The sequence below is a fragment of the Cydia splendana genome, chromosome 19 (assembly GCF_910591565.1).
Source record: "Cydia splendana chromosome 19, ilCydSple1.2, whole genome shotgun sequence".
Classification (NCBI taxonomy): domain Eukaryota; kingdom Metazoa; phylum Arthropoda; class Insecta; order Lepidoptera; family Tortricidae; genus Cydia; species Cydia splendana.
Genome location: NC_085978.1, coordinates 5,158,865 through 5,183,485, shown reverse-complemented (window position 1 = coordinate 5,183,485; position 24,621 = coordinate 5,158,865). Strand labels below are relative to the sequence as shown.

The window sequence follows — 24,621 nt, the reverse complement described above, 5'->3', positions numbered from 1 at the left end:
AACATTTGATACCTCCTAAGAGTCCTAAGTAATGTATGTAATGTAAGAAGTACACTAAAGAACATCTAGAACGGGGGGCGCCATAAGCCTTCAGTAAGAAGTGCATATACTTGGAAAATTTGACCTATGCCGCTGTGGCCCGGTGGCCGAGTGGCTTAGGCACCTGCCGCGATACTAGAGGATGCTGGTTCGATTCCAACCTGGGGCACTAGAGGCCTTGGTCACTTTTTCTTAGTATATGACATTTATTTCAGTTTATAATTTATATAGTAGTGTTTCTACTTGATAAAAAAACAAATTAAACAATATTTTTCTGAAATAATTTAATTTGTTCAAATACTTTAGTATCTAGAATGGGTTATATTCTAGGGAAAATTTTCATTCAGTCAGCTCTCGAGCGTAGTTTTAATAATATAGAACAGTTTGCCATAAGTAATCTATCGATTGTGACAAATTACCTCAGAAGGTCATGGTTAAATATGAAAGGAATTAATGTAGGGTCCATAACTTGGAGAGCAAATATGCAAATAATTTTCACGACGCAGGGTGTCCTTCAAAAATGCGTCGGTGTAGGGTGACGTTAAAATAGTCTAGTGGCCCATTAAAATACTCTCCTTGGCACCTCATTTCCATACTATTATGCGCAGTCATTACGCCACCTCGAAACTGCATTCGTTAAAACATGAACCGAATTGAATTTCCATAAAATCGATGAAACCGAGATAGTAGATCTGATTGCAGTCGGTCAGTGGGCCATTAATCCGAGGTACGGAGTGACAGTGATTGTTAAATAATGAAGGCGTGTGGTGCCGGAGTGAGCACGGCGGCTCATTGAGCAGCGCCGCGCGTCGCGAGTGCGGTGTGACGTCACGGGGCGCCGCCGCCGCCCCGCGCCTGCGCCCGCCTATCGAGCGGCAGGCATGTGCCCCTTACAGCCGGCCGACCGCTCCGCCCGACCGACTCACACTTTTTTATTTTCCCTCCGTACGTAGTGACCGCTGTGACATCCCGGTTATAACATAGAAACCGTAGCCCGCGAGCTGAGGACGCGCGCTGTGATTACAGTTAGGGGGTCCCGCGCCGCCGCCCCGAGCGCCCGCCTCGATTCCAAAATGGCAGGATGTAGGCCGAGGCCTGGGGCGCGAGCCTGTGACGGTGCGGTTTGGCTCGCGTGAGGCATGTGTCCTGTTACATAAATGTTACGCAAGACGTGCCCACTCGAAGGTGCAACTGTTACACGAACTAGCCCGCTAGCTTGGTGCACTGTGCTCTGGATCCCATGTAATCCGCGGAAGGAGCTGCCTCGGTAAGTAACTAGTCAACTACCATCCGTAGCTAAGTACTCCTCGAGCGACAGGCTTAAACTATAGGTAAGGATATGAACGATAACAAAGCGTAGCTGTTCTGATTCGTGTAAAAGACAAGTGGTTATTGAAGTGCGACCTGTATCGATCGCCTCGTCGTTATCCCTTGCGAGAAAACTCTTTATATTTCCTGTGGAATAGCCCGAGGAACCGATTAGAGGTGGTAATGTGAAAGTAACGAGCCAGCCGGCCGCCATATTGCCTGTAGGTATCGCGCCTGTAAATAGTTGGGTTCCCTGTAGGCAACCGTTGTATTGATCAATCTCCTTATTGTTTTGGATGCCTTCTATATTTGATGAACTTGGCATTTGTGATGGCTGACCTTTCTGTAATAAAGGTTTGATGGTATTTGTTAGATCCAGATTTTTGTTAGCTACTTATTGTCTCAGTATGTAAAATGAGGTAGGCAAGCACTATATACTACAAGAGCCGTTGTTTCAAGCTGTTTTAGGTCAGCTTAGTGGGTCATACACGGGTTATGGCTTCTTAATTTTGCATTTTAAAATTTGAAAGCATACTTAATAAATGCAGAAAGATTTAGCTAGGACTGTATTCTGGTCATACAATAGTACATTTTCACGTAAGTAAAAGAAAATTCCTTATTACGAGTTAAAAAGTCGGTTAAATATGAAGCCTATGATAGCCCTGCGTGATACAAATTAACTGATTGAAAACTCATTTACAATAATCAGTTCAGTAATTTGGATGCTACGGTGGAACATACGACACAATATATACTTAATACATACCTATGTATAAATGTACTTACAACCATACATAAAATCATAATCATCACTCTTCCCATGGTTGGGTAAAAAGGTCATAAATTTATTAATAGTACATTGCGATACAAGTGCGAAAAGTAGCGAATTACCTTTTCGCACGTGCATTGTACAAGGTTTTACAGTACATAAGGCCCTTTAAATTTTCGACATACGCATGTATAGTGCCAGTAACCGCTAGCACCATATGTACAGTCGACGTCAAAAATATGTTTACACTTTTGCACCATAGTCCTTAGGCAAATTGTGTAAACATATCTTTGACTTCGACTGTACTATAAAATTACCTAATATCTGTAAAAATCTTATTAGATTGATATTAAAAAAAAAAACATTTTTTTAGGGTAATTCAAGAAATTAGGAAAAAAATGACCATCCCTCCCCTCCTTTATCTCCGAAACTACTGGGTCTAAAATTTTGAAAAAAATACACAAAATAGTTCTTTACCTATAGATGACAGGAAAACCTTAGAAATGTGCAGTCAAGCGTGAGTCGGACACTTACTTAGTTTTTGATCCGACCCTTATTTTTCGATCGAGGATTTTTTTTAGACATTTCACTCACGTTTCACATAAAAAATACATTGTTAAAAAACCGGGCAAGTGCGAGTCGGACTCGCGCACGAAGGGTTCCGTACCATAATGCCATAACGGCAAAAAAAACGGTCACCCATCCAAGTACTGACCCCGCCCGACGTTGCTTAACTTCGGTCAAAAATCAAGTTTGTTGTATGGGAGCCCCACTTAAATCTTTATTTTATTCTGTTTTTAGTATTTGTTGTTATAGCGGCAACAGATATACATCATCTGTGAAAATTTCAACTGTCTAGCTATCACGGTTCGTGAGATACAGCCTGGTGACAGACGGACGGACGGACGGACAGCGGAGTCTTAGTAATAGGGTCCCGTTTTACCCTTTGGGTACGGACCCCTAAAAATTGTGTAATGTACGGAACCCTTAGAACGCGAGCCCGACTCGCACTTGGCTGGTTTTTTATATTAAAAAAAACCTTTTTTTTCACTGAGTTATACCACTAGTTTTTAATTTCTGAACCACTAAACAAGTAGGTACCTATGCTCGATTGAAACTTAAATCGAACGTATCAGTGTCGGCTCACTTACTGTAATTACTAACCAACCAAATCTTAACCTTAATAATTGTATTTTACATGTACTGAATGAATAATGTTTAATAATCCGTACGTGCTGCGGTGTGGTCCAGATGTTGTTTTGGTAACTTTTATTGGTGACCTACTTTGAGCAGGGACCGAGGTACTCGCGTTCTTTACTCACAAATATCTTGGAATGCAGTCATACTATACACCGTGGGCCTATTAAACCCGACAGATTTTAAAGATGTATTCTTGACCGCATTTACAGACTAAAATGTCATACAAAGTTTCCTGAAATCGACTTTGTTTTAGAGATAAGGATTTTTTTTGTGAACATCAGTTTTCGTTTGTGAAAATGCCTTTTTAGCTGTGACACTGCCACTATGTGGCTTGGTTTAGACATGCCTAAACAGACATTAAAGTTGTAAAGGAAACTCGCAATTTTTATCTGTGTACCTAAGTACCTAAATAACAATAAAAAGTTTTCTTATTCGCTGCAATGTTTTTTTTGGCAAGATGTAAAAAGAAATTATGTTTAGTGTGTGCAGAAAACGCGATTTTTTTTATTTTGACCAAAACTTACAGAGCAATCACAGTTTCAGTTTTATGGCACTTCAATGTACCTACAAGATATTTTCTCTATTGAACCATTAAACAAATGAATATTGTATAAAAACTTATAAACTAAAAGTATCTAACTATTCTAAATTAATAAAAATAAAACATCCCTAAACCTAAACTACAATAAAAAAATCACCCCTCGGCAAGGTGATATTCGTTTATTTTCTCTATAATTAGAGAGATGTTATTAGTACCTAGCGAATTATACTTTCTTAACAGACTTAGTCAAATAATTTCTTAACAACTTTAATTTCGCAGTAGTTGGTGCCTACTTGCAAACCCCCAATTAAAAGGTCTTTAAAATCCATCATCAACATGCGACATTAACACTTTACACGCAACTCGTTTAAGTAATTTAAGTATTCTACCCAACAAAAACCGGCCAAGTGCGAGTCGGACTCGCATTCCAAGGGTTCCGTACATTAAGTCCGACTCACGCTTGACTGCACATTACTAATAGGTCTTCCTGTCATCTATAGGTATTAAAGAACTATTTTGTGTATTATTTTCAAGGGGGTAAGGGGTGAACGGTAATAACATCTAACCGACCCTACTGTCAACCTGTCCTGCCCGCATCGGTGGTTCGTTATGAATAGCCGATGGCGATGGTTCCCAGCCATCGCGGTGCCCCCTGCTAGATAACAGACGAGGCTCTGGCGACCGAGCAAATGGCGGTATAACCATTCACCTCGCCAGGCAACTGGCCAGAAGAGACTTCAGCGACCTTGAGGTTCAAATACCCTCTAAAATGTCTGGGGCGGAACGGAACGGGAAACGACCGCATCTAAAATCCCAAGAAAACCACCATGAGTAGAGCTAATGTGATAAGTAACGACTGGTCATGCGACCCGGCTGACGCCCGGCGCCAGGGCGGTTCCGGGTCTCCTGGTGTGAAATTGGCTACCGGCTGCAAGCGAGTTCGTCCGCAGGCTCCTTGCAGAAATTGGGCTACTGCTGGACAGATACCACCACACACAAGTCGACTCACTACCAAAGAAAATGCTCTCAAGATAGGGACCTGGAATGTGCGTGGCATGCAGATGACTGGAAAGATAGAGATAATAGAACAGGAAATGACTAGACATGGATTGGACGTGTTGGGCCTAAGTGAGACGCATATAAAGGAGAGTGGCCATTGCATATCACAGAGTGGCATGCTCAGGATCAATGCCGGTAGTCAGGACAACAGTTTCAGCGGCGTGGGCTTCCTAATTTCTAGGCAGTTGCGTAATAAGGTGCTAGGGTACAATGCCTTCAGTGACAGAATTGCTACCCTGAAACTTGCGGCGCACCCTAACCCGATTGTGCTGATGCAGGTATATGCGCCTACATCAACTTCGTCAGAGGAGAGCATAAGCCAGTTTTATAGTGACCTAGAAAGGCTATACCAGGACGTCCCGAGTAAGGAGACAACCATCATCCTTGGTGATTTTAACGCAAAAATCGGAAGCACTCGTCACGATGAACACCTCAGAGAAGTTGTAGGGAGCTATGGCCTAGGTTCACGGAACGAGCGGGGCGAGAGATTGCTCGACTTCTGTGCCGAATATGGGCTAACCATCATGAACTCGTGGTTTGAGCAACATCCGCGACGTCTCTATACCTGGCAATCTCCTACAGGGCATCGTAACCAAATAGATTATGTTTTGGTAGGTAGAAGGTGGAGATCGTCTATTCTATCCACAAAAACACGTCCTGGAGCTGACTGCGGCAGCGACCATCAGCTGTTGGTTGCTACCTTCAGGATCAGATTAAAAGAGATAAGGTATCAAAAAGCCACGAGGGTCATAAAGTTACCGACGGGCGCTGAGGAACCCTACGAAGATCTGGTCAAATCCCGTTTGTGCACAATGGATATTGACCCTTTTGAATCCGCAAACGCTACCTGGGAGTCATTGAAAGCCGTTGCTCTTGATGCAGCCAAACAATTTCCTGCAAGTACTGGTGCCAAGGCAGAGTGGATGACTGACAGTACCTGGAACGCTGTCGAAGAAAGGAAAGCATTGAAGTTGCAAGGCCTGTCTACAGAGGAAGAACGAGTGGAATATGCTCAGCTCAACGCCTGCGTTCAGCGTTTATGTAGACAAGACAGAAGCAAGTATATCGACTCAATATGTGACGATATTGAAAAGCATTCGAATGCAGCTCATGCTAAGGACTTGTTCCAGAAAGTCAAATTACTCGCCAAGGAATACAAACCGAAGACATGGTCCATCGGAGATGAGAGTGGCAAACCCGTCGTTGAAAAGGAGCGTGTTCTGGAAAGATAGAGGAACTACTGCCAAAAGCTTTACAGTTCAAATGTGGAAGAGGCACACATTAACAGGCTTGATTATACAGTTAAAGAACCAGATATCCTAATGTGCGAAGTGGAAGCTGCAATTGCGAAGCTAAAGCTGAAAGCTTGTGGTGGTGATGGTCTTACCGCACAAATGATCAAGCATTTAGGTACTGATGGCATAAAAATTCTCCACAACGTTTGCCTTAAAGTCTGGAGGACGGGTAGCTGGCCAGACGATTGGACGGAATCGATCATAATTCCTCTGCACAAGAAAGGTTCCACCCTTAAATGTGAAAACTATAGGACCATTTCGCTCATTTCTCATGCAGGCAAGGTTTTGCTCAGCATTATCAACAAACGACTGGAGCACTTCATTCAAAAACAAATCGCGAAAGAACAGGCCGGGTTTGTTAAGTGCAAAGGGACGCGTGAGCAAATCTTGAACATTAGGCAGCTCATAGAGAAATGCAGAGAATTGAATGTACCGATGGTGCTCTGCTTCATCGACTACGCAAAAGCCTTCGACTGCATCAGCTGGCACAAAATGTTCGGAGTAATGAAGGAAATGGGTATACCAGAACACCTAGTATTCCTTGTGAAGAACCTCGATTTGAACGGTAGCACTAGAGTGCGGTTAGATGACGACATTTCCCATCCCTTCAAAACAGAAAGAGGCGTCAGGCAAGGCTGCATACTCTCCCCTCAGCTTTTTAATCTGGTCGGAGAACATATAATGCGCCGTGTACTGGACGGCTGGAAGAGAGGTGTAAGGGTTGGCGGCCAATTAATAAGCAACCTTCGGTTTGCCGATGACACCACCATTATTGGCACCAATGAAGCCGAACTCTCGGAGTTATTGCGCAGGATCGAGGATGTCAGCGCAGAATATGGACTTCTCATCAATAGGAGCAAGACCAAACTTATGTTTGTGGACCGAGCGGACCAGATGCAGAGGACTTACGAACTGCGTAACCTGGATACGGTGCAGGAATTTGTGTACCTGGGGTCACTAGTTTGTAATAACGGGGACTGCGATAAGGAAGTGATAAGGCGTGGGCAAATGGCCAAATCAGCTGTCAACCGGCTGGGGAAAATATGGAAAAACAGAAACATCAAGCGCAACACAAAAATACGCCTCATGCGCACTCTCGTTTTCTACATATTTCTCTATGCAGCGGAAACTTGGACCCTAAAAGCTCGCACAAGGGCAAGAATAGACGCGTTCGAAATGTGGTGCTGGCGCAAAATGTTGGGCATCTCATGGACAGCGCATCGCACCAACGTGTCTATTCTGAACGAGCTCAACATAAAAACCCGTCTATCTACTGTCTGTCTCAGGAGAATCCTCGGGTTCTTTGGGCACTTGGCCCGGCGGGAACCCGACAGTCTAGAGAAGTTGATGATCGGTGGCCAGGTTGAGGGCAGAAGAGGCAGAGGCAGAATACCCACACGCTGGTTTGATGCCATTGAGGCAGTCACAGGCGTCAAGTTCCAGGGCTCTATGCGGAAGGCAGAAGATCGGCCAGGTTGGAGAGCAATCCAAGAAAACGCAACTTATGGCGGTCACGACCCTCAGTCATGAGGTTACGACGAAGAAGAAGAAGAAGTTTCGGAGAAAACAGGCTGTGACAGACGGACAGACAGACAGACGCACGAGTGATCCTATAAGGGTTCCGTTTTTTCCTTTTGAGGTACGGAACCCTCAAAACAGCTAACAGATTTTTATCTACTCTTTTAGTTATAATTTTTACCGATTTCAATATTCAAAAGGATCAAGGAGAGTCTCAATTCGATTGTATGTTGGTTTTATTAAGCCCAATCATTTTCAATCAATTCGGAAAAATATTATTTCGAAATCATCCTATTTTAGTTAAAATTCAGTTCTGATGAGGAGATTAAGAATTGGTGCACTTTAAATTTACTTTGCATCATATCGATTTTCGTGGGCCGTATTTATTACCTCGTCTGATAACAGTGATAACTGTCGGAAGCCGGTGTTGCTCGAAGGTGATAACGCACCTACCGATGACATCATTGACAGCTCATGTAATTGATAAATATAGGAGAGAGTAAGGGCAAGGGGCCCACTGATTACCAGTTCGCCGGACGATATCAGCCTGTCAGTTAAATGGCAAATTTGACAGCTCCGAACAACTGACAGACTCATATCGTCCGGCGAACTGGTAATCTTTGGGCCCCGTAGGTACACGAGATTTTTTCCCCAACATTCAATGTCAAATTGATGTCAACTTATGTCATCATCATCATCATTTCAGCCTATATACGTCCCACTGCTGGGCACAGGCCTCCTCTCATGCGCGAGAGGGCTTGGGCTATGGTCCCCACGCTAGCCCAATGCGGATTCAACTTATGTATTTTATCAATATTACGTGCACATACTTAGTGAGCCGAGTCAATGGGCAATAAATACAAAGCGGAAGTAAAAACAATGATTTCCTTTTTAATAGCAACAAAATCAGAACAATTTTTATCGCTAAAACAGTTACATCCATATATTACATGCATATTTCTATATAAATACCTACACTTCACTTAAGTCTTAAGATTTTATTCTCAAAAGCCCCTTAATAAAGAAAAAAAAAATTTTTTTTTTCTCTATTAGAAGCTATTAGTTCTTTTATGATATTTGTTCGTACTTTTGGGCCGTCTTTTATAAAGCACTGTATTTTGTATTTTTTTATGTTTTACACCTTCTTTTTCTTCTTTCACTTCAAAAAATCGGAAGCGATTAGGTATCAATCGATCGACTAAATTCCGCAAAATTGCATTACGAAAATCGCACGCATTTTGTTGCAAAGTCGATAGAACTCTTAAACCCACCAATCTCGTCCCTCTCATGGTATAATAATATAATGGTATTTTTAGTACATTGAGAAAAAGACGGGTGTCTATCTCGCGGGCGAGATAGTGTCGTGCCATTCTTGTGCTAAGCCTACATCAGGGTAATCTTGCATCTCTGTAGGCTGTAGGTACAAAAACAAACCAGGAAGATACTTAAATCAGCGAATGCTTAATCCATACATCATATTTAGATGTCGATTGAGGACATGTTTAAAAACGGGGCTGTTGCCGACGTGTTTATGCGACAAGATTGATGACGCCAAGAAACGAGGGACGTGTTTAAACGACAAGTGCTTCTAGCATGAAGATAAATAACGGGAAGCAAATGGACGCGGTTAAGCAGAAATATCCCATTTGGATAAGTTGATACTTGAACCATACATCATTCAGAATCATTCATTTCCTTTTGTGTTTTTGCTTCGGGCTACATATAGCCTCACCGACGGTGTTTTAATACATTTTTATCATATTTTTAAAGCTATCCAAATTCCAAAAGCTAGGTTCGTTAACGTTTTTTTATTCTTTACGTCTCAGGAATAGGTACCCTAAAATTACTTATTCCTGAGATCGCAAAGGTCGCAATGGCTGACAGCCGTGTAATGTAGTAGGTATTATGTAGTAGGCCCTCAACTATTTATTTATTATAGTTATTTATTATACAAGAAGTTACAACTTTTTTGTAAGGACAATGCTCCACAAAACTACATTTAGTTTGACTGTGGAGTCTACTATACTTAATAAAATTTAAATATTATAATAGGTTTACATTTGGGAGTTAAAATACTTAGGCAAGTCTGTCATGAATACTCTGTAGGGTAACACATCCCCTATAGAGTATTCAGGAGATACCTTTTTATACTAATACTAATATCCTACTATCTGATATATCTACTTATGAGTCACGCCTGTAGGTAGGTTTTGTATGTGGGTATAGATGTAAGTGTGAGGCATTCCAGCTCGATGTAATTGCATTCCAGGCTGTCGTAGTTCTTTATTTCGCCCAAATAAGCCATTCATATGTCCTTCATACTAAGTTATACCTATCACTGTTCATACTTCATTCGTGTTAGCGTACTTTACGTAAATGTCTCAATCAATTCTTACCACTTTCAATCATATTTTCAAGCAATAGAGCTGATAAACGGCTGTAAACTAATGGAATTAACGAACAAGCACTAGGACATAAATTTAACTTATAACTACAGATGTGCATGTTGCGAAAAGTTAAATAAAAAACATGGAATAAAAATCGAAAATTTTAGCAATATTTTAACAAATTAAGGACACTGTCATTCTGGAAACGGGAATTTTCGATTCACATCTAAAAATATGTCAAATTGGCGAAAATTTTCAATGTGAAAATTTTCTTGGAATTATTTTGGAATATTCCGATGGCACGGGCGCACATCAGTAGATAAAAGGCCAATCAAATTAGATCCAAAAATAGTGTTTTGAGAAATCGTTTTAATATTTTCATTTGGTCCTAAACGCGTGTTATCCGAGATTGCTCCATCCCAGGAGGTGTGCATAAATTTTGGGAGCCTTAGGAAATATTTTTTTACGGTAGTTAAAAGTGCCACCCGGACCGTAGCTGCCAACATGCCCCGTTGAATTACAAATAATTTATTTATTAGGTAGGTAGTACTATGTATTTGGGGCCTAGTTGTGTACACTGTAACCCTTTGAAATCAATCCAATTGTATCTAGTTCGGCCTCGGCCTTCGAGTTAACTTTCCTTTAAATGATGTAATCAATCGATAGCACCACCTTGTATATTTATAGACCTCTATGTCCTCTATACAATTCAATCACGCATTAGAACAGTAATCATTAAATTTGAGACATGTCCAATTATTCATGATTGTATTTCCATAAATGTCTAACGGGTAATGCTAATGACTAGAAATCGATACCTACTGTACCTACACTAACGACAACAGAAATATAAATCATCGTACAAAGTATCCCATTTTAATGTTTGTGACTGCAGTGATATAGTTTGACTCGCGCATAGGTATACATAGTTTGACTCGCGCATAGGTATACATAGTTTGACTCGCGCATAGGTATACATAGTTTGACTCGCGCATAGGTATACATAGTTTGACTCGCGCATAGGTATACATAGCGGTGGTGGCCGAGTAATAGCGGTGGTGGCCGAGTGGATATGACGTCCGACTTTCAATCCGGAGGTCGCGGGTTCAAATCCTTGCTCGTACCAATGAGTTTTTCGGAACTTATGTACGAAATATCATTTGATATTTACCACTAGCTTTTCGGTGAAGGAAAACATCGTGAGGAAACCTGCATACATCTGCGAAGAAATTCAAAGGTGTATGTGAAGTCCCCAATCCGCATTGGGCTAGCGTGGGGACTTATAGCCCAAGCCCTCTCGCGCATGAGAGGAGGCCTGTGCCCAGCAGTGGGACGTGTATATAGGCTGAAATGATGATGATGATAGGTATACATAGTTTGACTCGCGCATAGGTATACATAGTTTGACTCGCGCATAGGTATACATAGTTTGACTCGCGCATAGGTATACATAGTTTGACTCGCGCATAGGTATACATAGTTTGACTCGCGCATAGGAGCCCAATTCGACTCAAGAAAGCGACAGATGTGACGTGGCCTACGTGGCTATTATCTTAGGCGGCAATGGCATGGCCATGTAAGACAGACTCTTTTATGTTTTGTTTAGTTGGGAAATGTTAGATATATGGCAATATTCATATTACCCAGGGTCCCAGTATCAGGATACCTAATTGCAGTATCGTTTATCAGAAAAAGTAGCTCCATAATTTCCCGTCATTCGAGAAATCCGAATACCACGTATCATCGGATCACTTCAAAAGCCATTAGTGATCTGCTGCGCGTCAAAATATTGATGGATTGAGCGTGTAAGATTTATCCGATGGACTCGGGGGATAATCTTTGAGAAACAGCCGATTCTGTTTTAAATTTTTGATTTTGTGTTCGTCTTATTTTGATACGACTTTGACCGTGAGCAGGATTAGCAGCTTACGCTGATTGGTGCTCACAAAATGCAATCATGAGAACTGGCGTGCCGTCGGAATTTTTCCATATTGTGAAATTTCCACTTTTCAAAATCTCGGAATCTTTTCATTGTTTTATAATAGGAATTGAAATTTCCCATTTCCAAAATGAAAGTTTCCTTTGTTACCTGTAAAATTTTACTAATATTCTCTAGAAATTTTCCACCTTCCGAAAACATAACGCATATATGTAATCAGGAGCTGTTTCATAAGGCATTTCATTATCACTTATTTGAGTGCGTATAACACGAGACCCATATCAAATTGTTAAATGAGAATCAGCCTAACGATTATCGTTATCACGCTAGTCTGGCTGGGTTTGAACCCTCATCCTGTCTAGACGTCTTAAAAGACTAATGAGGTTAGCCAAAGCTTTTTGCGAAAGCCCTAATGGTTAATACTCTGGTGAAAATGTGAATATATTTTAGTGTAATTTCTAGCTTGTCTAGATAGTGCAGTGAAGAAATAGCTTAATAGTTTATTGTAACAAATTATAAGACGGTGCAACTATGTATTAATTTTAACCTCTCATTTTGAAATTGAAATAACTTCTTTACATAAGGTATGTAGCGTGAATTCCTATCTATAAATTGACAATTAACCTATTTAAACGCAGACGCAATCAAAATAATTATTTATTTATTTAATATTTCGGATAACAAGATCCATACAATGCAATACAATAAATTAAATTAAACTAAAACTATTTCTTAAACAACTAAATTTGCCTAACAGCACCTCTATGGTCCATGTGCATAAATAGCGTATTATGCTGTCCCATTTGGGGCAGACACAAGTAGAAATTCGCAAAGCAAAAACTGAACGAAGTAAGTCAGGGCTGTTGAGATGTTAAAAAGATTTATATAAACAACATGACTATTGAAATTTACAGCCGTACTTATTCGAACAATGAGATACGTCAAATACTATGGATTAATATGGATTAGATATGTAATTATAAAACAAGTGTCAAAAATGACGTTTCTGTGTGAAGAAACGTCAATTTTGACACTTGTTTGACACTCGTATGAGCGTATGCCGACCGACTTATTCTCGTAGCTAATTTTGCAGGTTTTCGTTCGCAATTAATCAAAAACGTTGTTACAACATCATACAGTTTCGTCGTGCAAGACGTATTTATTCACTAGCAATCAACCTAGGTCCTTACCCCTCGCTTACGCTGCATAGAAGTATGGAATCGATAACTACCACACGCGACTTCAAAGGAGGCTTACGAATTCCGTGCCCAGTTCACTTCTTTGCAGGCATTAACGAAATAAGTCTAAATTAACACTAAGTAATTGCATACATAATCGCAAAAAACTCTAATTGGCTATTGCTAGACATGCAACGATGCAGTTCTTAGGCAGGTAGGTAGTACTTATGAAAAAGAATAATGTTGTGTTCAAAATTTAATATAAATTACAGTACTCAAAAAAAACTATTTAGACAATTATTCGTAAAAATATTCGTTAATGAGAAGAAGTTAAACCATAAAAGCTTAAAGTAGGAATTTGAATAATTTTGGCACATATTCGGTTTAAGACATTCGATTACACTTCGGTTCTCCAATTTCCTGGCAGCTGTCTATTTCTGTTGCTCGCAAAATTAAAAAAAAAAAATTTACTCGTTTACATTACTAAACCTAAGTACCTACACTAATACCTACTTATATCTGATATAAATATTTGACCGTAGTGGATTTCCACTTTGAAGGCATCTACACCCAGCAAGTGCAGTACCATTATGAATGAATTCCAATGTGTCCAAGCAGTATTTCAGCTCGCTGAATGAGTAATACTTTATTTTACACACTGTTCCGTCACACATCTGCAAGAAGTAAAATCCCTCGTGAAGGAACTTCATCACGCTACATCCCCTATTTCATATGTTATTGTATCTAATTTCCTACATCGCAATATCCACAAGTTTCGCAAGGAGTTGCATCGTCCGTCTAAACCTCGGGGTGGTGACGCCAATAAGCGTCACGTGTTGCGGAGTAAGTATAATAAAACCAGAGGGCCTACCGCAAACCACGTTCGACGTGTTGCTTCTCTGTCACACTTACGTACGAATTTGCAAGTGCAACAGAGGCAACACGTCGAATGTGGTTCGCGGTAGGCCCTCAGCGCAGCCCAGAAGTTCGAAATGAAGGGTGCGTTTTTAGTTAGGTATAAGTTGATTTTTATGTTAGATTGAGATAAAATTTGGCTAGTTTGAAGAGGAGGATTCTGGTCAGAATAAACACGAATACTGTCCTGAATTTTTTTCCGTTGAGTTACGAAACATCCACACGTTTTTCGTAACTTAGAGGAAGATTTTATAAGGACATACGGTGAAATTGCGCTTATAATTATGATACAGAATAGGGAACTCTAAATGTCTATCCAACACATTTTACATCGTCCCATTAGCCGGATCAGTGTTGACCACATTAACCTTCAGCTCTAACATTATTAAAAGAAGTTCCGATTTTTTAAAGAATTGCCCAAAGCTCAACTAATGATTCTTTTTCTTTGGTACTGAAAGTTCTGATCAAGACCCACCGTAGGTACTTACACCAATATTGTTCTTTATTAAGAACTTCGGTCAGTAAGGATAAGGTTTAAAATATTGTACGAGGTGTGACCCACACATCCGTTTTATTTGACCATAAATGAGTCCTGTAATTTTACTAGTCTGGCTAGCCAAATTTTGTTGACAGATATTTCCTTGTTGTATCACCAATTATCTATGATTTAAAAAAAAGTTAAAAATCTATTGTCAATTTATGTCATTCATTCTTCGAGCAACACCGGCTTCCGACACATCGGAAGGGAGGGGCCCAAGCGATATCTCACCGTACAAATCTTTCTGCCATTTTTCGCGGGGGGAAAGGTGCACACAGTCGCACTTCTCACACACTTACATACAAAATCCAATCTGTAATGACGACACAAATACATAGAAAATGACACACGTCAAAGACAAATCTTGCAAACCTCGATCTCTTTTTGTGTACGGACGAGTGACAAGTGTCACAACACGCACACTAACACATTTTCGTTGAAGTATGTTATTGTATTCTGAGAGATGAGAAGTCGGATTTGTCGCTCGACCGATCCGCAATTTGTACTGAGCGAGCAAAATCGATAAATCCAACAATTACATGAGACTAAAATATAATAATTGTGTATGAATGTAATTAAACGTATGATATGTAAAAAAAATATTACATGTGAAATGTAACACTTTCTTTTTGTAAATTTGATGTCCCCGACCTCTTTTTATAACAAAAAACCGAGCAAACAGGCATTTTTGTGCAGCAGTGTTCACGCGCGCGTCTGGACTCGGTCTAGTGAAAAATCCAAGTGCAACTAGTTTTATTACCCGCGCTAGATTAGATTGACGCGCTAATCTTGTACCTCGGCAGAGGGGAAATAGTGCGAATGCCGCCTCCCTTCCGTGTTGCTCGAAGCATTCATTCAAATTATTCGCGGTTTATAATGGGTTTGTACTGTCTTGTACTAACCGTACAATTTCAATCGTTTTACCCTGCTACTACGACCTTGACACTGGCGAAATAGCCCCAATGGGCTGAAGCCATAATTTTAAAAGAATGAATGAATATAATGGGTTTATAACGTGTTTATTTTAAATAATATTAATAATGACTATACCGAGTGAGGTCCGCAAACTATTATTTAAGCTCGTAAATAATTACGACAATGTGCGAAGTCGAAATGAAGCGTGGTATAATGAAAAACTGCAATGCTTTACAAGTCGTAAACAATTTAGTAGGTTGGTGCTCTATTATATATTTTGATACTTTAAGTACTAGTTCTAACATTTGCCTATAACTTTGAGAAAATAGGTGAATTTATTAATACCTTAATCTCATAAACAGGACAAGTGTGTAAAGAAACGGATAAACTAGAAGTTCTGGAAAATATCAATAAAATCAAAACATTGGAACGTAAACATGTGTTTGTCGTTGACTGTACTTTACGTAGTGGTAGAAATTATATGCGCTGACTTTGAGTGCACGTCAACGTATGTTTAACTTAATTTCCTTAGGTACCTACCTACTTTACGTGTGCACAGAAAATCAAAAATATTTTCTAGTATGAAAACTATAATTCCTATTACACAAAGTGTGATCAGCCCAAGATTTTTTGAATTTCCCGCCAAAACCTTGTGTAATATTTCAGTAGCCAGACTCTACCATCATACATAATGTATAAGCGTATATTACAATAAAAGGTTTCATTATACGTGCAAAAACTAGCCGCTATAAAATAAGAAATTAAAAAGTTTCGCAGCAGCTGGTAGTTTTGAACTTAAATTGATAATAAGAACGCGCTGCAGTGACCGCGCATGCTTGGCATCGCAAACAAGGGTCATCCCAGGACGGTTAAATAGAACATCGATATTAGAAAATCTTCTCTTTTGAAGTGATAAAGAAGATACACATATTTCCCTGTCGCTGCTTTAAATTGCGTCCCGTTTTATATAGTTTAGTAGCTTTTGGCGACGCGACACGTAATTTGAAAACAGTTTTCATATTCATCAGAAGTAACCGATGAATCTCTCTATCTACTTAAAAAATGAGCTATCTAATTGCGGTTACAATATTTTTCACTATACTTTACGCGACTTAGGGCTCAGAATATGGTGCGAGAACTCTTTGCGAGAATTACTTTGCGTTATTTGATCGGTCGGCTGAGTTGATGTAACCTCAATAGTCCGCAATGTAACTAAAATGGCATGCGAGTTCGCGCGCCGTCTAAATGAGCCCTTAAGGATGACTCACGCTAGACCGGGCCTTGCCGGTGATCGGTGATCACGGTGTGCTTTCCATAGAAAACGAAGCGCCGGAAGCTCCGGCCCGGCTCCGGCCCGGTCTAGCGTGAGTCATCCTTTAGTCTTCGTTAGCTTATGATAATATGATTAATATGTGTACAAGACCCCGAGCTAAACATAAAACAGCAGACAAACATACACACAGACGGAAATAGTGAAACTATGACGGATTTTTGATTACGGAACTCTCAAAAGGTTTTCATTGTAGAGTCGGACTAAGCTACTTAACTCTATATGGCATTTGCAATGACAAAGTGTGAAAATATCATTATTAATGTCAAATATCTATAAAAATATGACGTATATAATGACACTACTTAACTTGTCCTATTCTACTCTATGTATATGTCGCAGTAAGATAGATAGATACTATGTTACGTCATATAATTATAACCCTAGGGATATAATTATATGACGTAACATAGTTATATGAAAGCGATTCATTACTATCTTACTAGGTATATAACTATAATACGGCTTTAGTTTAGTGATATAGTTATATTACTGGATTAAGTTTAGTGAAATAATTGTAGGTAGGAGTGCAGCGGTGCGGCGGAGGTATAATTATATCCCTAGGGATATAGTTATATGCCGTATAATACGTATTATAATCATATTCCTAGTAAGATAGTAATAATATCTATAGATAGATAGTAATATCTTACTAGGAATATGATTATAATACGGTATTTGACTAAACTAATGTGGTTAAATGGTTATAAATCTGCCAGGGAATCAAAGAAAACAGTAAGTATATTTTATTTTATTTTTATTACATAATCAACTTTGTTGGTTGCAATTAGTTTTAATACTTTTTAGCAATATTACGTAAAAGTACAGGTCGATTCACGAAAGCTGGCGCGAGATTTCTACTGAGTGACAGCTATTTTCATTGATATTCTGTCAAATCTCGCGCCAGCTTTCGTGAATCGATCGCAATGACTCATAAACCCTTAAAAATAGCAGTATGAAAATATAATATTAAGATACTTACATCAAATCCAATCCAAGATACATAAAATCTATTGAAAAAATGAACAGTATTTCACCATATTTTCAATTTTTGTTCTTACATGACGCGGAATTATGACATCTAGAATTGCATAGTACTGAATGCTTCTTGCAGGCGCATCTTTTAGTAGAACACTGTGTATTTGATTTTTTACAACATTTAAAATAACCTTGGCCACCAAATGGCGATAATTTTTGGCATATTTATCTCAGCGACAACTCTTCATTTGGTATAGGATCATTCAAAGTAATGTTTGTTAGCTGTATTGCATTTCTGGGTAACCAATCTTTCAGAATACCAACTGAAGTTCCAATTTTATGACTTTCATTTCGCTTTTCTAAAGCTTTTCCCAATATATTTTTTTGATCCAATTGTCCACGATCTACCTTTGGTATCTCTATCAAAACTGAAGATCCAACGTCGATTTCAGGAAATTTGTTTGATGACTGTGTTTTCATTTTTTGAGCAGCTATTTTTATGTTATCGGCAGCTTTGTCTCTTTCGTCCTGAATTTTTATATATATTTATAGTTATCGTACCTACTAGGAATATGATTATAATACGGCATATAACTATATCCCTAGCCTAGTCCCTAGGGATATAACTAAACCTCCGCCACACTACCGCACTCCTAATACCTACAATTACTATCTTACTAGGAGTATGATTATAATACGTACTATACGGCATATAACTATATCCCTAGGGATATAACTATACCTCCGCCGCACCGCTGCACTCCTACCTACAATTATTTCACTAAACTTAATCCAGTAATATAACTATATCACTAAACTAAAGCCGTATTATAGTTACATTACAAGTAAGATAGTAATGAATCGCTTTCGCATAACTATGTTACGTCATATAATTATATCCCTAGGGTTATAACTATATAACGGCTTTATCTATCTTACTGCGACATATACAAAGTTAGCTTAGACGGACTCTTGGTATAAGTACCTACCGTAAAATTGGGTGAGTAGGGTTCGTGGTGAGAGTTGGGTTATGAATGGGGAGAGAAGGGATGAAAGGGGGGTGAGATAGAATTTTAAGGCTACTGCTACAAAAATAATGTATTCCAATTTAAAATGGAGCTATAGTAATACTCATAAAAAAAAACGATCCCACTTTTTTCCAAAATCACCTTTGTATGAAAACCCAACTCACCCCAAATACGAGGGACTACGGGGTGAGGTGGGATTTCCTGTTTATCGTCAAAGTTATGAAATGGAACTACCCAAAAAAAAAAAAATAATTAAAATACAAACGTCCGGAACACTTATTATATACACTATTCAGATTGCATATGTAAAAATAAAATGTTATCGAGGTTTGAATGTCAGTTTTGCACCTACTCACTCCATTTTACGGTACCTACAAAGTAGATGTCAAACAAAATGTTCAAAAGTTTCCAGACAAACGCTAAATAGCCGCTTATTAGAAACTTAGAATAATAAGACGGTTTTAATAAAACGTTTCCTTGAGGTGCCATTGTGCCTCCGGAGCTGGAACGGTTCCAGGTAATCTCGTAATCAGGACTCGGCTTCGGCCTTCTATTCTCTAACGTGTGCAGTAAAAGTAACACTTTACATTCTCCGTTTATAGGACCTACGGGACAAGATAAGATTACTTAATCTTTGGTAAAACGAGCAGAGTGCGCTGAAAATGGCATAACATTGAAACGTACCTACTTACCTACTGTTTATTAGCTGCAAAAAGAATTTGAAATAGAGAGTTACTGTCATGGTAAATTATGTAGCTACAGTACATTTACTGCCATCTTTCGACAGACGATTAAAACTGTTAGAACGCCATTTAACTTTGATCATTATTCTTTCACTGATATGTGTTAACTTGTTAAATATTAATGCCATCTATTCGACAGTAGGCTGAAGGTTATGGCGCCATTATCGAAAAGATTGCACCATACCTTTAGCCTATAGTCGAGTAGATGGCGTTAATATTAATACCTATTAAATAAGTTAACACATATCAGTGACATAATAAGATCAAAGTCAAATGGCGTTCTAACAGTTTTATCTTCTGTCGAAAGATGGCAGTTAATTTACAGTGGCTACATAATTTACTTTGACAATCTGTCTCTATACACTCTATTCTCTTTGTTAGCTGCGTACACAACTTCGGATTGTTAAAAAGATCAACAAAATCATTTCTCAAACTCGGATCAGATTCCTGTACCAACCGGGTCGCCCACCTCTAGAAGCGTCCTTCGGGCGTCGCCGGCGCGTCTGAGGCACCCGGGCCGCCCCAGCTGACCCGGCTAGACGGAGTGGCGACGTCTCGTGTCTGATTCTGTAATGTCGGGAACATTTTGTGTTTCATGTTTGTTGATTATCATTTGGATGTAGGTACCAAATGATGATTCGGGTGTTTTAAGAAGCGGAAGAGAGGGTTGTTAGGTTGTTACTGATATAACTAGTACCTACCCACTAAATCAGTTCCAAATTAAGTCATTATTTATGTATCTATAATGTTATATATGTATAAGTATGTTCACTTTCAGACTGTGGTAGAAGATTTGGTTAGTTAAGGCCTATTAGGTTGATCTGTGAAAGATTGTCCCGAAATATTTATTTATTTATTATATCCCTTCTCTTGCGTAATAAAGTAACCCAATAGAGCCCTAAAAATAGCTAGGTTAATGTTAGCCAAGAAAATCGTTAAACCGCAAAGGAGAGAACTCACTTGTTTTGAATTCAGGGTCAATAGATAATTTTGGCGAGACTAAGTGGCGACTTTCAATATCCGTGTGGCGTTCTACATCGTTGCTCTGGCAGCCAGAAAGGCGGCTTCTGACCTGCTTGCTTCAATAAATATGGATTCTTTATTTTATTTTTCTAGTACCAAACTAGTAACAATTTCACTTTATCAGCTCTTTTGGAAATACGAGTAGGTCATCTCATGAGAAACAATATTGGTGTGCTGATCTTAGCATAGATGTCAGTTTATATTTGTCTAGGAGGTAATTGTTAACGTATGGTATTGCCGTTAGTTACTCGCGGTCAAACAATGGAACATTGATAAACTGTCGCCCGCGGTACATCCCTGATTGATACGATGATCGAAAATAGTGTATTCCCTCTTAGAGGCCGGCAACATGTGTATTGTATAGTTTAGGTTTAATTCGTTTTAGGTGTGTGTGTTTTTATTTTTGTATGGTTTTGACACGGCGTTTACACCGTATTAAACAATCTGAATCTGAACGTATTGCAACCCCTCTGGTATTGCAGGATTTGCAGGTGTCCATGGGCAACGGTAATTGCTTACAAATGTCTCGAGAACTACTTACACTAATGATTTGAAACATGTAACATTTATAAACAAGGCTAACGCATTGATATATACCGGTACTTACTTACGATCCAAGAGACATTCGCCTTATACAGCAGCTATCACGCGAGCCGAACAGACTGTCAAACTGCTAATAAGGCTCTAGCATCCAGTAGACAGCCCCATTCTTAGTGAAATCCACCCTATCTCTCGGATATGGAGGGGCCGATATTGGGAGCCCATTGTGCGGTACGACGTCAGCGAGATAACGACTAATCGATATTTGCTGACGGTCCATCATAATGCACGATATGGCCGATTTACTTACCTAGTAAGCTTAGTTTTATAATGTGTACTTACAAACTAAGCCTAGTACTAGGTATTAAAATGGTAGCTTTTTGTAAGAATTAAGAGGGAGCTAACGCAAAAATTTAGCATTTATATTAATTTTTAATAAGCACATTACGATAATGCCCAATTTAATTCCCTCTTAAGCTCAATTTATCTACTTATTTCCGTGTCTTCTTTATCTAGATTAATCCTATACGATCTTCAGTAGGGTATTATACTGTATTTAAAATAAATTATTTTACACCATGCATGAAATAAAGCACCAGATAATAATTAGAAAAACACAGATAGGAGTTATTTTTAAACACAAGTTCTATTTAATAAATCGGATAGAAATATAAAAAGTAGGTGAGTTGACCTTGACGTCACGATGTAATATTACATATAAATTCCATATTAGCAAATCGTTTTGATTGTTCTAAAAAAGTAACTGATTTGACTAGTAGGAAAATACCCTATTAAGTATATTTATTTCCTATTACTGAATAAGTAAATTATGAGGTACTTACGAATATTCTCTCTATGGTTTCTATTTTCTCTATATATATTTCTGAATTGATACAGTTATCATATACATTCAGGTTGTAAATTAATAAAGCTACAAGGCAAACCTAAATATAAATGGGCTCTGTTCAGCTTCTAAGTAATCTAAGTAAAGTACCATTAAAACCGACTGACGCTGACTGACACTGATCATTCTTTTGTTTCAAAAACCATACACAGCTTCTTGAATTGAATATTTGTTTTAGCAGAGAATGAGCGGTTACGGCGGCGGCATGTCCGGCGACTCGGACGCGCTGTCGCGGCGGCTGCGCGACGCGGAGCGCGCACGCGCCGACGCCGAGCGAGCGCATGCCGACGCGCTCGCGCAGCTCCGCTCCGCGCAGCGCAGCCCGCTCGATGCGCACACCGTCGACCAGCTGCAGTCACGGGCAAGGGAGCTGGAGAAGAAGGTAGGATACAAAAAGAGCGCGAACGCTCGCGCAGTTTGTCAACCAGTCGCCGCAATCGCTGCTGTATCGATTCAACTAGCTGAAGATATAGAACCTACGTTCTTAGGACATTGTACGACTGTCTAGTATTATGATAGGGTTTTCTTTCTCCTCTAAGATTCTGGGGGCACAATTAACCTTTTCGACGCCGTGTCAAACACAAAAGCTGTCACTCGGACGCCACGTCACCGAAGTGTCAAAACTGAAATTAAATTTTATGCATATGAACGTAGGTCTATGTTGCTCTGTGGTCTGTGACCGATTTATCGGTCTTTGGCTTTGAACCTGTGGTGCGGATATATCGGTCATTGGCGTCCAAAAGGTTAAGTACCCACCTAGTTCTGGCTACTCCCTAGCCCTAGACAAACGATTTATACTGTAATTATTTAACTTGTAATATGCTGACTAATTGGCCAATAGAAGCACAGGCATAAGGTGTGACTACGCCGTCGAACAATCAACAAGTGCCCAATTCACATTAGCACAGATACAAAGTGACTATTGTAAACAGGCGGCGTTAGAAACGGTGCGGTGCGAGGAGCTACAACTAGAGCTGTCGGCATCTCTGCGCGCGCGCGGCGCGCCGGCCACCTCGTGGAGCCAGCACCAGCAGCAGCACCAGCAGCCCGCCTCCGAGATCGAGCGCATCATGGCCAAGATAGAGCAGGACAACCGCATCCTCGCCGAGCTCGAGCACACCCGCTCCACCACGCACGGTAGGTTGCACAGATGTAAGTATCCATAGCTTTTTTAATTTTGTAGAATTAAGCTTAGAGGTAAGATGCTTTATGTAGATTAGAAGCATGCTAGTGATGGGATTTTCCCATGTTCAAAGGCCACGAGATATTTCATACTCGTGTCGAGTTGGTACCTAGTATATTAATTCATCTTCAACAGTATGAAATAACAATTCAATAATCGTTCTACTTGATTTCTGGAATGTTCCGGGTCTTATGACAGAGATACGAGTACATACCTATTCAATTGGTACATTAGATTTGTATTGACCATAACTTCGTGGTCATTAATTCTTTACAATTTTAAGTTGCCTTATATTTTACCACCATATATTATATTCAAATAAATTTCTCCTACTTATGGCCATGTTATTTGGTCCAGGTATGCAAACGAGTGGTTCCAACCAAGCGCTGGGGGACTTCCACTCCCCGGCGCCGTCGCCGCTGCCGCACTCGTACACGAGCGCGGGGCACCATCAGGTCGCCATCTGCCAGAGCAATACCATGCCCACGCTATCCTCGCTGCACGCCACCGGCCAGTTCACGGCGCCCAGCTCCAACTCCGTCGCCTACTCCATGAGCGCGCACAACCCTACCTCCTATACGAACCCAGTCTCTGCCTACTCAACAAATACCTACGGACTGACGAATCCCAGTCACCAAGTCACCTTCACAAACCCTGTTACAGCTCCACTTGTCAACAATATCGGACAATTATCCAGCACTCTAGCGGGACTGCAGAGCAACTTGCAAAATATTACTGGCAACGTATCGGGCATGAGTTTAGGAGGAGGCTTGACCGGATCTACGTTAACTGGAACCATGGCGGGATCTGGGTTGACGAGTTGCTTGAACAATGTGCAGACCAGTTTATCTGGAGGATTGACTAGCACTCTTGGAGGAATGCAGTCCACGTACACTGGCGGGTTGGGAAACGCCCTTTCGAACCTGACGAATGCCACGCAACTGGGAGGATTAAATACGAGTCTGACTGGCACTAATGTATACGGTGCTGGGACTGGAACCTACACAAATCCGTTGCTGTCTAGTGGAATAGGAACTAATGCTATGAACATTAAACTGAAGCCGCTAGATGAAATAGACCTCGGGATCGGGAGATACGGGACGACCACGTCAGGCGTGGGGCGAGTGGCGACGCCCGTCACGCCGCACCAACCCGGGTGGAGCTTAGGATTAGATAGCCAATTTGGAACTGATAGATTAGGTGCATTAGATTCGGGTTTCAGCCATGACCGAAATCAAAGAGCTTTGTCTAGAATCATGCCTAACTCTGGATTGGAAATGGACAGTAAGTT

General features: G+C 40.1%; 1 protein-coding gene across 1 annotated transcript in view; it reads left to right on the top strand.

The window, feature by feature from the left end:
- The first annotated feature begins 517 nt into the window (after nucleotides 1-517).
- LOC134800273 (RIMS-binding protein 2) overlaps nucleotides 518-24,621 on the top strand; it is a 39,684-nt gene continuing 15,580 nt past the window's right edge. Inside the window, exons 1-4 of the mRNA XM_063772782.1 lie at nucleotides 518-1,306; nucleotides 22,326-22,529; nucleotides 23,080-23,284; nucleotides 23,688-24,614. Of these exons, the coding sequence (XP_063628852.1) occupies nucleotides 22,332-22,529; nucleotides 23,080-23,284; nucleotides 23,688-24,614 (1,330 nt within the window). The 5' untranslated portion in view covers nucleotides 518-1,306; nucleotides 22,326-22,331. The remainder of the gene's footprint in view (nucleotides 1,307-22,325; nucleotides 22,530-23,079; nucleotides 23,285-23,687; nucleotides 24,615-24,621) is intronic.